The sequence below is a fragment of the Typopeltis vanoorti genome, chromosome 1, assembly GCF_054136105.1.
Source record: "Typopeltis vanoorti isolate ZY-2024b chromosome 1, IOZ_Tvanoo_1.0, whole genome shotgun sequence".
NCBI lineage: Eukaryota > Metazoa > Arthropoda > Arachnida > Uropygi > Thelyphonidae > Typopeltis > Typopeltis vanoorti.
This window is the reverse complement of record NC_143549.1, coordinates 114,531,933-114,549,507: the sequence shown is the minus strand read 5'-3', so window position 1 is coordinate 114,549,507 and position 17,575 is coordinate 114,531,933. Positions and strand designations below refer to the sequence as shown.

General features: G+C 36.4%; 1 protein-coding gene across 1 annotated transcript in view; it reads right to left on the bottom strand.

Annotated features, from left to right (window-relative positions):
* Positions 1–688: 688 nt before the first annotated feature.
* The window catches only part of LOC150110328 (TOG array regulator of axonemal microtubules protein 1-like), a 323,432-nt gene continuing 306,545 nt past the window's right edge, over positions 689–17,575 (bottom strand). Inside the window, exon 14 of the mRNA XM_090392920.1 lies at positions 689–1,731. Within this exon, the coding sequence (XP_090249046.1) occupies positions 1,645–1,731 (87 nt within the window). The 3' untranslated portion in view covers positions 689–1,644. The remainder of the gene's footprint in view (positions 1,732–17,575) is intronic.

The window sequence follows — 17,575 nt, the reverse complement described above, 5'->3', positions numbered from 1 at the left end:
TACGAAATATCTGTCCTTTTACTAAGTAAAGATATCACTGTGATTTTTACGTGTTACTTTATTATTTAATTACTATGCCACAGGTTCCACTAAAAATCAGACCTACAGAGTGAATTTAATGGACAAAATGACTGATGGACTGCATATGAATGGGAAGTCTGCATGTGTATGTAAAACATCCTTTAGGCAGGAAATTGTGAAAATAAGAAAACTCAAAAAATAATTAATGCAGTTTCTCGAGTCTCAAATCTAACACTTGAAAACTGTCATTACAGTAATGACAGTTACTTTATTTCTGATGTTTATTTCTATTTCTAATGTTACAGCATTGACAACATCAGGTTTATGGGATGCATGTATATCTGACTTTGATATGCGAAGAATGAATAACTAGATGTAATTGTATATTTATTTTTATGTAACTATATATATTTAACTATACATTTATGCTATTATGTTGTTTTTGGTGTGTACAGAAAGTAATAATGGTTTAGCAGCTCTATGCTAATAGATTATTAATGAGCACAACAGAAATATACTGAACTTCAAATCTTTATTATATTTCATATAAATCTGCAAAACTCAACATCCACAGCAGCAGCACATATTAAAAACAGCTTACAGTCAACATAATGCTTATGAACTTTGAATATATATATATATATATATATATATATATATATATATATATATATATATACTAATATTTCCAAATTTTGGGGTTGTCATAACAATATGAATATAATGAATGACTCGGGATGGTTATCATGCAAAACAATGAAATTTATCTGTTGAATGATCAATATTCATATAGCATTTATGTTAAAATAACAATCTTGCAAATGTTTTTGGTATTTATTTCAAAGGTTTACCTCAAAATTTACTTAAACACACTGCCTGCATTCCATATCATGTGTTACATATCAACCAGCAACAATGCATGATCGAAATAAATTTTGTTATTTAATAATATCACAGCTAACAAACAAGCGATATTTTAATAACATTGCTGAAAATAATCAAACTTTCATTAATCTTTAACAGATAATATATAACCATTTTTTTTCTTAACTGCATTACAGAATTAAATATTTTACATAAAATTAGTATATGATATAAACATTCATATTCTACTCATACCAGAACAGTGTCTAAATATATAAATAAAAAATAACAGCTTCAAGATCTATTTGCATTTACAATTTGACTAGATGTTTATAAATATCATAAGGCAACATTCTAAGTTTATATCATTTCAGATAATTCTCATAAATCTCATGATAAAATTTTTTTTTTCTTTGGTGGTTTGCAGTTTCTTAGAAACTGCTTATAAAAATGTAATTATGAAAAACACAATAAAATTATAAATCTGACAACAATATTTAAAAGTCTATTAAAATATTTCATTTTAATTGCATAACACAATGATCCATGACTGACAGTTGCTGATTCTCTCTCTGTCACTCATGTAGGACATGTACAATGTCATGATATAAAAACTTTTGGGTTAAATAAATAATTTCCATAAATAACATGCATTACTGCTATTTTTTTTTCCGGGGAGGGGGGGGGTATCAGAGGTCAGTAAGAGAACAGCACAAGTTGTGCAAGAGAGAAAGAAGAAGAATGAAGGAATGCAATGAACTACATGGCTCTTCCAATGCGCCTCTGATATATATCTGTCTTTTGTCCTTTAGCTGATAATCCTTCTTTAGGCATATCCCCAACACCCTGAAAAATAAAAGTGAATAAAATAATTATGTATCAAATTTTAGCTAACACACACACAAAGTTCAATCAAAGCATAATATACTCATTGGCCTTCACACAATTAACTAAATTAGGCCACCAGTCTTCTGAATAATTTTATTTAATCCTTGACTAGTTATCAGAGATAGGATGTTCACTAATACTGTGTTCTGCATTTGAGATGGTTTAAATTACTGACAATTATATCTATTCACTTTAAAGCACAATTTGCTTTCAAAATTTTGTTTGAAAATTATCACATCCTTTATGTTGTTCTTTAAACACACAAGAAATGAACTTTAGTACCAACTATAAAATGTTCCTAAACAACAACAAGTGAAATCATGCATGCGCCACATGTGTATTGCACACATTCAGTGTTGTTTTGTAATTTATAATTAGAATTCTGTTAATGTCTAGTCGGTAACATGTTTTGTTAGCTTTAGTTCCTATCATCAGTCCTGTACCCTGAAGATGCCAACAGCTTAAGTTGGTGAAACTAGTTGGTATTAAAATAGTTTTTTCTCATGATACTTGATCAACATTTCCCAAATAGTCAATTTTACATAGCTTCTGTGGTCAAGAAAAAATATCATTTAATATTATCACATCCTTGTTAATAAAGAACTTTAAAGAACAATCTTTAAAAATAAACTGTAAAGAATTTAATAAAGAACAATCAAGTTTTGACCATTTTGATATGACTGACAAGCTGTGATAGTTTGCATATGCATGATTCCTGCTTTCAATGGAAAAAATGTGTGAACAGAATTTAGAAGAGCACATTAAATTGCATTTTGTGCAAAGTTAGGCAACAATGCAATTAAAACACTTGAGTTTCACTTGCCCTTTTGCCAGTGTATTTCAGTGACAAAAAGGATTTAAAGAAGAACAGGAAACTGATGAATGGGGTTGACAATAAAACTGAACCAAACTGTGAAAATATAAGTTTATGGTTAATGGAAAACAATTAAATTTAAATAGAGAAACAGTAGGGGAGATTTTTATGGACAGCTTCATTATGAGAAAAATTTCTGCAAAGATGGTTCCATGAATTCTGAGCAAAGATCAAAAGGAGCAGCAGCTTGTTTGTTCTGTTTTTTGCACAACTGGTTGTTTTTAATTATAGTTATTACAGGTGATGAAACCTGGTGCTTTCAGTACAACCTTAAAACAAAACCTTAAGCATGCAATGGATAAAATCATCTTCACCAAGACCAAAAATAGGTGTGAATGTCACAGTTCAAAACAATGGTCATTTGTTTTTTACAATGTCCTTGCACATGATGCAATAACAATATGGAAGTTTCTGTCTAAAAAATCAATCTCAAAATTAGACTATCTATATTACCAGTGGTAGTGGTCAGCGTTGTGGTCAGTTGGTAATTAAATGGTGGAAGCGAAGTTGTAGAGCAGGTGTCCTCCCTCAGTGAGTCCTTGGACTCCCTGGAAGTGTCAAATAATAATATTCACCAGCCTTAGTCCCTTGTGACTTTTGGCTGTTCTCAAAAACTGGAGAATGCTTTGAAGGACACAGATTTTCTGACATTCCAGAAGAAAGGTTTCAGCATTCTCCAGTTTTTGAGAACAGCCTCTATTTGAATAATGGAAGAATTATTCTATTATTCAAATAGAAGCATCATCTTAGCTAAGTCATACTGGAGTGACCACATGAATGTGAGCTTAGAGATAAGTCAATGTTTTAATATTCAATTCATGATATTTTTGATAATTACTGGTTGTACTATCCTTGTGTATGACTGTGTGATTGAGTGTGTTTTATTTATATACATATATATATAGGGTGTCCCAAAATTCACACAAGATTTAAATTTAGCGCCATTTGTGTGGTAAAGTGTTACCAACGAGAAAAAAAGACAGCGTGACAGCTGACAGTTCAGGGTAATTAAAAATGGAGTGCTACACGAAAGAACAACGCATTTTCATTGTTCAGCAATATTTTAAAAATTATGAAGGTTTGGCAGCTACAGTTCGCAATTTTCGTACAAAATATAGTTGGAATAGTGATTTAACTTCATCAACTGTGAAAAGATTAATTACAAAATTCAAGGAAACTGGATCAATTAATGATCTTATACACTCTGGCCGTCCTTCAACAAGTCGTTCAACAGAAAACATCGAAGCAGTTCGTGAAAGTGTTGCTGAGAGTCCAGGAACATCAATTCGGCACCGTGGTCTTGAATTGGGCATTTTGAGAAGCTCTCTACAGTGTATTCTCATGAAAGATTTGCATCTTTATGCTTACAAAGTTCAATTGACTCAAGAACTGAAGCCAACTGACCACACACAGCGAAGAGAGTTTGTTGAATGGATTATGGAACAACAACAAGTGGATGCTTATTTTTCGAACAAAATCATCTTAAGTGATGAGGCTCATTTTTATCTTGATGGCTTCGTTAATTGACAAAATTGTCGCATTTGGGGTTCAGAAAATCCACGAGTGATTGTTGAGAAACAAATGCATCCACAACTGTTTGGTGCAGATTTTGGGCTGGAGACACCATCGGGCCATTCTTCTTCGAAAATGCAGCTGGTAAGGCAATAACAGTTAATGGTACTCGCTATCGCGACATGATAATCCAGTTTTTTGTGCCTAAATTGCAAGATATGGATGTGGACGACATGTGGTTTTAATAAGACGGTGCCACATGATATACAGCCCGAGAAACAATTCAATTACTGCACGAGTCATTTCCTGGTCATGTAATTTCCCGTTTTGGTGATCAGAATTGGCCGCCCAGATCATGTGACTTAACACCATTGGACTTTTTTCTTTGGGGTTTTTTGAAGTCTAAGGTTTATGCCAACAAGCCCATGACCACCCACGCCTTGAAGGATGAAATTGAGCGCTGTATCAATGAAATTCAGCCACATTTATGCAAAACGGTCATGGAAAATTTCGACAAAAGAGTGCGTATGTACCAGCAAAGCCGTGGAGGCCATTCTCCCGATATGCTATTCCATGCATAACCCTATACTGTATACTTTATGAATCAATAAGAAATTACAATTTTTAATTAAAAACCTGTGTTTTCTATCAAAATTACTTCTTGCATGAATTTTGGGAGACCCTGTATGTGTGTGTGTGTGTGTGTGTGTATGTGTGTAAAAAGAATTTAAATGACTCTATACCAAGAAAGAAAAGTTTAATGTTAAGATACGACCAGTTTCATTGAAAATTCAACTTCTTCAGGTATCACAGGCAAAGAATTAAATAAAAAATAACAGAGACATGATAAAATACATTAACAGATCTAGTATAAAACACACAAGTACATTTACAAACAGGAATGCTTGCTTGAGTTCCAAATGAAGTTGACTACGTGCGTGAGCCGACATGAGTGTGCCAGTATTGGACAGTGGCAATGTGTGCATCAGAAATATTGTAGCTAAGGCTGTTATTAATATGAGATGAATCAAGTGATATTTCTCTAGATTCAACTATTCTTCTTTCAAGTTCATCATAGTACACATGGATATTAGAAGTTTGTGGCCAGTCTACGAGGTGTTGGCGGTCTTCATCCGAGTTGATAGAGAAGAGAACGTGACTAGAGAGAGTGCTGGCTCTGGTTCTGTTGTAGGAAATGTCTCTTTGGTGTTCTTCCATGAGTAAAAGGATGGATTTAGCTGTCAGGCCGTAGTATGGTTTGCCACAATCACACAAAATCTTATAGACTCCTGGATACTGAGTAGGAAGATGTTTCATTTTAGGTCTACTTTGTATGGATCGAAGTTTAGGAAACATAGTGAAGCAAGTTCTAATGTTGAATTTCTGAAAAGCAGTGGACAGAGAGAAATTTATTAATCTTTTTAAGAGAGAATCCATTGTTAACAAAAGACCTTTGAAGAAAATTGAGTTCATATTCAATTTCTGATTCATCTGTTAATAAAGATCTGGCTCAATGTGCCAGGGTTGAAATAATACCAAACTTTTGTGGAGTGTAGTGATGGGAAGAAGCATGAAAGTATCTGTCTGTGTGAGTGGGTTTTCTAAAAATAGAGATCTTGATGTTTTCAGCGCATCTCGTAAGTTGTAAGTCCAGAAAGGGTAGACAGTCATCGGATTCCAGTTCATATGTGAAATTGATTTTCTGATGAAACTTGTTGAGGTGGTCTAGAAAAAAGTTGAGGTTGTCGACGTGTTCCCAGATGAGAAATACATTGTCAATATCTCTCCCCAAAACTAGCCAAAATGCTTCAGAAATTCAACATTAGAACTTGCTTCACTATGTTTCCTAAACTTCAATCCATACTAAGTAGACCTAAAATGAAACATCTTCCTACTCAGTATCCAGGAGTCTATAAGATTTTGTGTGATTGTGGCAAACCATACTACGGCCAGACAGCTAAATCCATCCTTTTATGCATGGAAGAACACCAAAGAGACATTTCCTACAACAGAACCAGGGCCAGCACTCTCTCTAGTCACATTCTCTTCTCTGTCAACTCGGATGAAGACCGCCAACACCTCGTAGACTGGCCAAAAACTTCTAATATCCATGTGTGCTATGATGAACTTGAAAGAAGAATAGTTGAATCTAGAGAAATATCGCTTGATTCATCTCATATTAATAACAGCCTTAGCTACAATATTTCTGATGCACACATTGCCACTGTCCAATACTAGTGCGCTCATGTCAGCTCACGCACGTAGTCAACTTCATTTGGAACTCAAGCAAGCATTCCTGTTTTTAAATGTACTTGTGTGTTTTATACTAGATCTGTTAATGTATTTTATCATGTCTCTGTTATTTTTTATTTAATTCTTTGCCTGTGATACCTGAAGAAGTTGAATTTTCAACGAAACTAGTCGTATCTTAACATTAAACTTTTCTTTCTCGGTATAGAGTCATTTAAATTCTTTTTTACATACATTTTCTACCGAGTAAAATTATGAAAACACAACCATCCGTCTGGCCCTCTAGCGGGCTTCCCGCTAGAGGGCCAGACGGATGGTTGTGTTTTCAGAGAGCTCCCGAAAGCTAAGTTCAATTTTGAATAAAAAATTAGAATATAGGTTAAAATCATAACGTAATATTGCCTAATTTTGGTAGCTTGTTGTGTCTGTGGGATTTTGGTGTGAATTACATTATTTAATTTAGTATATAACGTTACGTTTCATAGATTTGAATATGGCGCCAATGCGACGTAAGATAATGGCGTCCAAAAATACGACGCCATTGTACAAAAACTATAATGTGAGAGAGTTTGTCCAATGTGATGTGTGTGGGATGTATGCATTCCCAAATGAGGCTGGAATTTGGATTGAAAGTGATAGTGGTGGGAGAATGTGTAGAAAGTGTAAGCAAACTGAGGAGTTGAAGTATGTGTCAGGTAGTGAGATAGTTATGGTTGAAGAAAGCCAGAATTGCCAGAATGTGAGTGAAAATAGTGGCGTGATAGAGAATTGTGATGTACAAGATGGCAATGAGAGCAGTGATCTAAGAAAGAGTGAAAGCAACCATACTGAGAGAGAAAATGGTTTAAATGATAAAAATAATGAGGAATTATTTGTAGGAAGTGAGATCGCTAGGTTGCGTGCAGTGATACAAAATGCGCAGCGGCAATTAGAGCACCTGCAAAACTCTTTCCAGAGTGATTCAAATAATGCAAAAAAACAGTGCAAGAATGAGAGAGTTTCTGAAAGGAAGGAAAGAGTGTTGTATGGTGACTCGTTATTAAGAGGGATGATAGATGGCAGTGTAACTAAATCGTACTTACCGGGTGCGAAATTTAAGGATGTAAGTGAGAGTATTAGAGTGCAAAAACAGAGGGTGAAAGAATTAATAATTGTGGCGGGTACGAATGAATTGAAAGGTGATAAATTTTTTATGAGAGAGGACTTGAAAGTATTGTTAAAGCTAGCGAAAGGAAAGAGTGACAGAGTTAGAATGGTTAGTCTGTTGCCGCAGTATGACAGAGAGGAGTTTAAGAGGAGGGCCATAATTGCAAATGACATTATGCGTAGGTTATGCAGACGGTGTGGTGTGGAATTCATGGACGTGTGGAATGAGTTTGAAGGGCAAAAGGACTTATACAAGATGGATGGCCTGCATTTGAATGGACTTGGTGTGCAGAGACTGGACAGAGTGTTGCTGAATGAAGTGAAAATGGATGTGCAAAACCAGGGAAACTAGAACTACCAAGGAGGGGGTGGGGATGGATATGCAGACATCAGTGAGACAGATGAGTGTAAGAATGTATATAATGTACCCGAGCCAGCACTAAGGACAAAAAATGGGAATGGGTCATTTAGAATAACCTATCAATATAGGGGTGGGACTAAGGGATCACTGCATTTCATGTATACTAATGCCAGGAGTATTAGGAACAAGAAGGAAGAATTTTTGGTCTTGATTGGCTCTTCCTGGCCACAGGTTATTGGCATTAGTGAAACATGGCTGACGGAAGAAGATATAGTTAGTGGGATAGAATGTGTAGGTTATAGTGTGTTTAGGAGGGACAGAGAGAATAAAATGGGGGGAGGGGTATTATTAATGATAGCTGATGAACTGCAGCCAAGGAGAATTGAAGTTGTATCGCAGGATAGTGAAAGGAGCTCATTTGAGGCTATTTGGTGTGAGATTGAGACTGGCAGAATAAAATATACAGTTGGGTGCTGCTATAGACCAGGTGATGGAATAGATGGTGGAGATAGTATGCATAGGGAAATTGATGAAATGAGTGGAAGGAGGGTAATTATTATGGGGGATTTCAACTATGGTAACATTGATTGGAAGGAGGAGAGGACACATGTGAGGAAGGAAAAGGAGTTTATTCAATTATTAAGGGATAACTATCTGAGACAGCATGTAATTGAAAATACTAGGGGTGTGAGAGTGCTTGACCTGGTAATAGCATCTGAGAATTTGACTGTAATGAATATGACCATGTTGCCACCTATTGGTGAGAGTGATCATAAGGTCTTGACCTGGGAGGCGGCTAAAGGTGTGGAATTTTAGATTAAGACAGGGTATATGTGGAATTACCATGCTGGCAAGTATGACAAGCTTAGGAGATTGCTTGGATCAGTGCCATGGCATGTACAACTGCAAGGGCTGGACGTCGATAGAGCATGGGAAGTGGTCAAGGAGCATTTACAGGAGGTAATGGCTGATTGTATACCTAGGGTCCAAATAGTAAAACAAGTAGGGATTAAATGGATGAATAACACCATTAAGCTTGAGCTGCAAAAAAAGAAACAACTATGGAGGGAATTTAAAGAAAGGGGTGACCTGCAGGCACACGAACGGTATAAAGTGCAGGCCAGAAAGGTAACGAGTGTGGTAAAAAAAGCAAAAGCGGATTATGAAAGGAAACTAGCTTTGCAAGCAAAAGAGAATCCAAAACAGTTCTTTCAATATGCTGCAAGCAAGAAAAAACTGTACACGGTAAAATGATTTTAAGGAATGACGATGGTAAGGAGATCACTGAATCAGTCGATATAGTGGAGTTACTGAGCGCGCACTTTGCAAAAGCATATCATCCAGGTGGTGACATTGAAAAAATGAAGGAACCATTGGTTTATATGGGAATAGTGATGAATGAAGTGGAGGTGACTAGTCTATTACAGAACCTTAATGTGAACACATCTGTGGGATTGGATGGTATACCGGCACGGGTCTTGCGTGAAGCAGCTAAAGCATTATCAGTGCCCTTGACCATGTTGTTTAATCTGAGTCTCAGATCTGGCTTAGTCCCGAAGGTGTGGAAAGAGGGGAAAATAGTTTCACTGCATAAAGGAGGATCCAAGACTACGGTTGCAAATTACCGACCGATCAGCATATCAGGAGTCGTTGTCAAGGTCTTAGAGAAAGTAGTCAAGGGAAAAATACAGGAATGGATTGATGAAAATGAGATACTGTACAGGGGACAGCATGGCTTTGTGAAGGGTAGATCATGCTTCAGTAACTTGCTCAAGTTTTATAACAAGGTGACGGCTGAACTGGATAAGGGAAATGGGTTTACAGTGATATTGCTGGATCTGGCAAAGGCGTTTGACAGGATACCACATGGAATACTAATCCATAAACTACAACATATGGGAATGGATATAGGGTTGGTGAGGTGGATAGGTGGTTGGGTGATGGAGAGATATCAAAGAGTAGTTTATTCAGGAGTAGAGTCCAAAAGACGGCCTGTGACTAGTGGGGTGCCGCAGGGTTCTGTTCTTGGACCATTGCTGTTTAATCTGTTCATTAACGATATAGGGAAGGATCTAAGTGGAACAATCATTTGTTCGCTGATGATGCAAAGTTGGGTAGGGCAATAGTGAATGCAGAAGATGTCAAAGTCTTGCAGGATGACTTAGATAGATTGGAGTTCTGGGCTAAGGAGAATGGATGTCAATTTAATGTGACAAAATGTAAGGTTATGCATTTTGGAGTGAAAAGATTAGCAGCAGTATACCACATTGGTGGAACTGTACTCCAAGAGATTGATGAGGCCAGGGACTTGGGAGTGTTGGTGGATAAGGAGATGAAGTTTAGGGGGCACACTGCAAAAGTAGCTAAATCAGCTCATCAACTCACTTGGTTGTTGAAAAATACCTTGACGAGCAGAGAAAAGCAAGTTATTGTACCTCTGTACCGAGCCTTGATAAGACCTCATCTCGACTACTGTGCCCAGATTTGGTCACCTCGGTTCCTTCTTGATGGGGAGGAGGTGGAGAGGATTCAGAGGCGAGTGACTAAGATGATAACAGGTCTATGGAATGAACCATATAAGAACAGGTTGAAGATTTGTGGGTTGCAAAAACTAGTTGATAGGCAGAGGAGGGGAGATATGATTGAGATATTCAAATTGCTAAAGGGATTCTATAGGATTAATTCAGAGGATATTTTTGAGATCAGGACTGGTGGTGGGAGAACTAGGGGACACCTATGGAAGCTGGGCAAGAGTGTGGTTAGCAGGGGTGTTAGAGCTGGGTTCTTTACTTTTAGAGTGGTAAATGAGTGGAATAAGCTGCCAGAGTCTGTTGTGGGTGCTATGACGGTGAACGAGTTCAAGACAAGGTATGATAGATACTGTGAGAATGTAATCGCATAGTTGTGTGGACATGATGTTTAGGGCCTCCCTCAATGAGTCTAAGGACTCCTGGAGTCGCCCGAAATAATAATAATAATAATAATATATATATATATATATATATACACATATATATTATTGTTCATAATAATAAGCCGAAACTAGTCGTATCATTCTTATTAAAATCTTTATAAGTTATCTCGGTTTTTAGTCATTAAATCTATGTTTTTTAAAAAAAAAAAAAAAAATATATATATATATATATATATATATATACACACACACACACACACACACACACACCATGTATGATAAATAAATAGTGTTATTTAAGGCGCCAATGAAAACAAGAACAATGGTGGCCAAGATGTTTTATGAACCAGAAATGTGAGACTTGTTGTAAGCAAGAAACTGAAGTAGCAGAAGTTAATGCTGAAAGCAGTGAAACTGAAAGTGTTATAGTGAATGGAGTTCCAGTTTTAAAGGATGGTGAAAGAAATGTGAAAGAGAGTATAAATGAGGTAAATGAAAGTAGTTGTAGATATCATATGCAAAAGATAAATCTATAGACTGTAAGATAACAAGAGTGATAGGTATTATCGAGGATAACATAAGAGCAACCTACCTGGTAGAGATAGCAGAGAGAAAGTAATTCAGGATATAAAAACAGAGTTGGTGAAGATGAGGCAAGACATGAAGCAATTGCCAAGCGAAATGAGGAGAATAACAGGTATGTATGGAAGGGAGAGGAAGGCTGGAATAAATGATGGCAGTGTGAAAGAGGTATTCAATGCTTTCAGAGTGACCATGTAAGGGGATTTGATTATTAGAGGTGTAGTAAATGAGAAGGTGCATAAGGTTTGCTTTCCAGGGGATAGATTGAGCAGACTGACTGAATCACTTGATATGAGGAGGAAGCAAGCAAAAGACTGGTAGTGGTAGCAAGCACAAATGATCTGGATGACAACAAGAAAAATATAAGGATAGATATCACAAGGTTGCTAAGGAGAGTGAAAGATAACAGTATGACAGGAAAGAGAATCAGCATGCTGACCAGGTATGATAGTGATGATTTGAGATGGCAAGTGAGGATTATGGATGGAATACTAGCAGAGATGTGTGAAGAAAAAATGAATTCATTTCATGAATGTGTGGTTTGAATTTGAGGGATAAATGAATGGATTTGGTGTGGGTCAGCTAGAGAAACTGCTGCTGCAAAAAATAGTCATGACTGAAGGGAGTTGAAGACCTGAGGAAACAAGAGGTGGTAGCAGTGACATGGAATAGCAGGTGAGTAGGGTAAGAGAGCTTGTGAATGCGGAGGTTAGTGGCATGAATGAAGAGAATTAAAGAGAAGGAACAAAAGTAACAAGGGAAATTAGAGAGATCAGAGCAGACAGGGAGACACTGCATGAGAAGTGGATGGCAGGTACAGGAGCAAATGTATATGTGTACAAGAAAGGATTGAGATGACCAGGGATGTGACAGAAACAAACAGGTCTGAGGAGAGGTGTAAAATCAGCGAAGACAGAGACAAGTGGCTAAGGGATGGGAGGAGGAGGAGATATAGAGGAGTCACAAATCAAAAATCAGGAGTTGGGGAGGCTTGTTATAGAACCAGAAACAAGCTAGTATGTATATTTACAAATGCCAGAAGTATTCAAAATAAAGGAAATGAAATTGCATTAATAGAGCATATTCACCCAAAAAATTGTTCGAATAAGTAAGACATGGTTTGATGAAGATGACATCCTGACAGGAATAGACATGGATGAATATGATATTTTTCATAAGAATAGACAAGGAAAGGAAAAGGGGGTTACTGGCTCCATGGAGTCAGTGACCATTGCCGGAGGTCTTCCAGTAATTTTATTACTTTACCTAATAATAATGCACTGCTGCACAAGAGGATTACTTCAAAGATGATGGTAGCTAGTAGTCTACTGATAGAAAAATATAGTTTTTAAATGTACATTCTAGGAATTTAATGTCACATCTCACAATATGAATAAAAACTGAATATCAAGTAAGCATTCAAATATTTTGACTGCCTCCTCTAGACAGAGTCAAAGGTTCCTGGATTTTTGTTGATTTAAAAGCAAAATTACAGTCTCCCAGATGTCTGGAAGTTATTGGTATCCATATTTGTTTAGATTAGGAGTGTTCTGTTAAAGTACAAGCAGTAATAATATGTCACTTTTGAATCATAGTTTTAGTCTAGCATTTTTTCTCCATCTAACTACATGTGTGATGTCGAGCACATGTTGTACTAACCCACTTTGTCCATATTAGTTCATAACTATGTAATCCTGATATTATTCTCTCTGTTTTGCTGCAGATCTGTCTGTAATATACCAGTTTACAGTGGAAATGTATCCATATTACTCCAGGGTATTATAATGAATGTACTTCAACCTTTGGAGAACGAATAAGAGAAGCTAGTTTTAACATTGGTTTATCAAAAGTTTGTAACTGGTATTTACTGAGTGTTTTGTTTTAATTTTTTCAGATACTTATTTATATTCAATATTTACTAAAACAGCAATTAAATTTTATTGCATTAAATGTGCTGTTAATATGCATTAAAATTAACAAAACATTTTTAGTGCATTTTTTTATTTTTTTTATTTATGATGTTTTTTTTTTTTGACCACTACATATTATAAGATGATATAAACTGGGTTTAATAGGTCGGAGATTTTGATACAGAAATGTTAGCCTACTACGCCATGTAACTAGTGGCTTCGTCTGGCAAGATAACTCTATACAAAGCAACTTAACGAACAAAAAACAAGCTTAAATTACAAGTAATACATAATCAAAGGATGAAAAATATCAAATTCATATGAACCGTTACACGGGCACATGGAGCGTCTATGTTAGCAGTTGGTTAGTCATTGTTTAGAAGGTACATCCTATAATTGGCTGCGAAGTTGAACTCTGATGTGCTGAGCGATCTTATGAGTGATTTCCATATGTCACCTTGGTGATAAAATAAAAGAAGCTGCAGTAGTGATCCGTTCAAGAGGTAGCCTAAACACAAACCAAGGGATAATTTTCAAACTCAGTTTAAAAGATTTTGTTTTTAGGTGCCATGATGGATAAGCTTCCCCAACCAGTATTCCGTGGTCACTACATATCTCTTGTACCTGTGGTCTATTTTACTTGAGCCAATCCAGAATATCCACAGCTGGTTGTCACAGGGGATATAAAAATTAAATTAAGCATTAGGAGCTGGAACAATCTGGACTTAGATAACACACTATCACCTGCAAGTTTTTTTTTTTTTGGGGGGGGGGGGGGAGAGTTGTAAAGCATTATTACATCATTCTAGTCTGAACAAATCTGATTATTTACATTACCTCCAATTTGAGAAGTTGTACTGTTTAATGCAAAGATCAGAGGAGTACTTACAAGAGTATAACAAAATCATGTTTCCATGGTGCAAAAAATTGATGATATTAGTCATGCCATCCAGATGCAAAAAAGAAAGGGGGAAAGAACTAATTGTCTTGGTTGGCATTAATGATCTGAGATGCAAGAAGTATTCTGTGAAGGAGTTACTGGACAAAGCAAAAAATTAAGAGCAAAAAAAGGTGAAGATTATAAATCTTCTGTGCCACTATGATACAGACGAATTGAGAAGGAGAGTGTTGATAGCAAATGAATCAATACACAGGTTGTGCAGAACGAAGGATGTATAGTTTGTGGACCTATGGTATGAGTTTGTTAGATCTTGAATGAGGACTCTTTCAAGAAAATAATCATTCATTCAAGATTTAACTAAAGCATAATACTAAGTAAGAAAATACTTGTACTGTTGGCAAAGTAAGAATATTATATGAGAAAACATGTCACATTTTCTTTAGAAAATGAAAATTTAGAAAAATTGCATATCTAAACATAAATGTATTGTTTAAAGCTTTAATGTTAAATTGTGCTCTATACAAGAACGTTTATCTAAGTGCTAACAAAAGTCCAAAGGTTGCTTGCTGATCTCCGCTGATGATGTAAACCCCGAGGCAGAGGTATTCGTGGAAAGTGAATGGAATTCGAGTTTCATGAAAAGAGTGCTTATCGAGGAGCAGAAATGTGATGCCACTTCGTAAGAACGAATAGGAATTCGCCGTGAATACGATTTGAAGGCGGAAAGAGGGCGCTATGGAGGATAAAAAGCGAGTTCAGGCATTTTTGAATCTTTCTCTTGTTTCCTTTTGCCTTCTTGTTGTTGCCTGTTCCTGTGTTCTCATGTGGACCAGCGATGCTGATGATCGGAAGGAAGCTTGACAACGATGAGCTGCAACCTTTCCCCATTGCTGACTCATGTGAGTCGGACAAGGCTATACGCGAGATGATGGCAGTTTTCCAATTCAGGCCATCGGTGAAGGTTTTACTGATGTGAGATAGCAAAGGATTCTCCTTGATGGCAGTCGAGCTAACGACAGCAAACCATGAGATGAGCATGTGTCTGTAGCAAAGAAAAATGCCCCATTTGTAACTAGCACATGACTTCCACGTGGCGGCAACCTACCATAGCAGAAAGATATCCCCCACACAAAGGATGGATGAAAGAATCATGATATCATCACGTCAAGGTGGTAAAGTACTGAAACCTTTTCTTTTACCTATGTAATAATTAGTTTTAGATGAAAAAAGGAACAAGAACTTTAACTAGGAGGAAAGAGAACTTTATAGTGGCCATGTGCAATGATTTATAGACTGTATTGGACTGGTAGTCTGAGAACTTAAGTTTGTGCGGTTCCCAATCTAATGTGAAGGAGTAAAGTGACAGAAAATTTAGTTTAGAAGTTGACTTATGTTTTGTGCTATGTGTGAATTTAATTTACCCATGGAATGTGAATAGCATACTTGTCAGTTTGAACATTTCTTATTTGCTTAACTAGTGATCTAGTAATGATAAAAATGTGATTAGCCTTTGACATGATAACTTATTTGTAATCTCTTTGACTACTTAATAAACATGTTTTTCTATGTAAGCTTGAGTTTTATCTGAGCATGAGACTGATTTTACCACTCATAAAACCACGGACCTATGCATAAGGGGAATAAAAAGGAAGCTAAGAGCATTTAGGCTTGACTGTATGCTAAGATTACTTTAAGCTACTTAATTCTTTTAATAAGGCTAGGTAATAATACTTGACCTCCAGGAAGGTTTCTTTGGACAAGAATTTTCTGTCCTAAAGCTCTGATTGGCGCAGCTAAAACAAACAAATATCGTCAGAGCTTGAAAAGGGAAACGGGTCCCAGAAAGATAGTTTAGAGATTTATTCTTATACGTGTGTAGAGGCTTAAGTGCTGTGAGGACATCATGTTGGAGGCTTAATGGATTTTTTATTTTTAAGATTTATTCTTAGTTGGCACAGAAAAATAATAGTAGTGAATTTATAGAAAACCAACGACGTAACAAGTCTGATGGAAAGAAGGATTTGCATAATGCTGATGGACCACATCTGAATGGTTTTGTTGTTAGGTGTCTAGAGAAAGCTTTGTTCACTGAGCATGTTGAAATGCAAAATCAGGAAAACTTAAGCAATTAGGGTGGATGCAGGTGTGTGTGTGTGTGTGTGTGTGTGTGTGTGTGTGTGTGTGTGTGTGTGTGTGTGTGTGTGTGTGTGTGTGTGTGTGTGTGTATGTGTGTGTGTGTGAAGGCACCCATGAGGTGAGTGAATGTGAGAATGACCAAAAAGAGACAGAATCTAGTCTCTCAAGCAAAAATATTGCATAGGGTGGTCAATGAAGAAAGTAAAGGTGGTTGGAGGACTAAAAGGGATGCTGTAGTTTCTATATAATAATGCCAGAAGTATCATGAACAAGATGGAGGAGATTTGGCATTGGTTAGTGCAACCTTGCCAAAAGTTATTACAGGCATTAGTGAGGCCTGGCTAACAGCAGATGCAGTTACAGGAATAGAATGTGAAGGGTTTAGTATTTTCAGAGAAGATAGGATGTCAGGAGGGGTACTGTTGGTGATAGCAATGGATTGCAGCCAAAAGAATAGGAGAGTGGCTGTTCATTTGAAGCTGTCTGGTGTGATATCAAGGCCAATAAGACAAAAGATACAGTCAGTTGCTATAGGAGGTTTCAGGAATGATCTGGAAGACATGCATCAGCAAATTACAAGTGCAGATTGAATGATTATTATGATTGAGTTCAACTACAGATATAGACTGGAAGGAAGAGAGACCACATGGCAGGAAGGAAATTAAATTTACTTAAAGGATTTTATACGATTGATGCAGGAGAAATGTTTCACCACTATACTAGAATGGGCAGAACAGTCATCCCTGGAAGTTGAATAAAAGTATGGTTAGTAGTTGGAGAATTGTGAATGAATAGAATAGGTTGCCAGAGTAAGTTTCAGTTGTCAGCACTTTGTGTGTTAACGTTCAAGGAGAGGTATGACGGCCTGTGTGGATAGTTTGGGTCATCCATGATGAGTCTTTGGACTCCATGGAGGTGCCGATACAACAATAATAACAATAATATAATATAGCTTATCTTAGTCCACCCAAAAACCACTAAAAAAAATTCTTTTTCTTTGGACATCAGTTATTACTCGACTGTATACACTACTTTACAAAAACTCATGATTTCCATGTCTTTGCTACTACTCCTATCATATGCATGTTTCTTCCAACTTTTTTTTTTATACTGTAGATGCCTATGACATTATTATGCAATTTTTTATTTTTTGTGTTAGTAAGAAACCAGTTATAATTACTCATTTGTATAAGAATTTACATTTCAATTAAGAAAG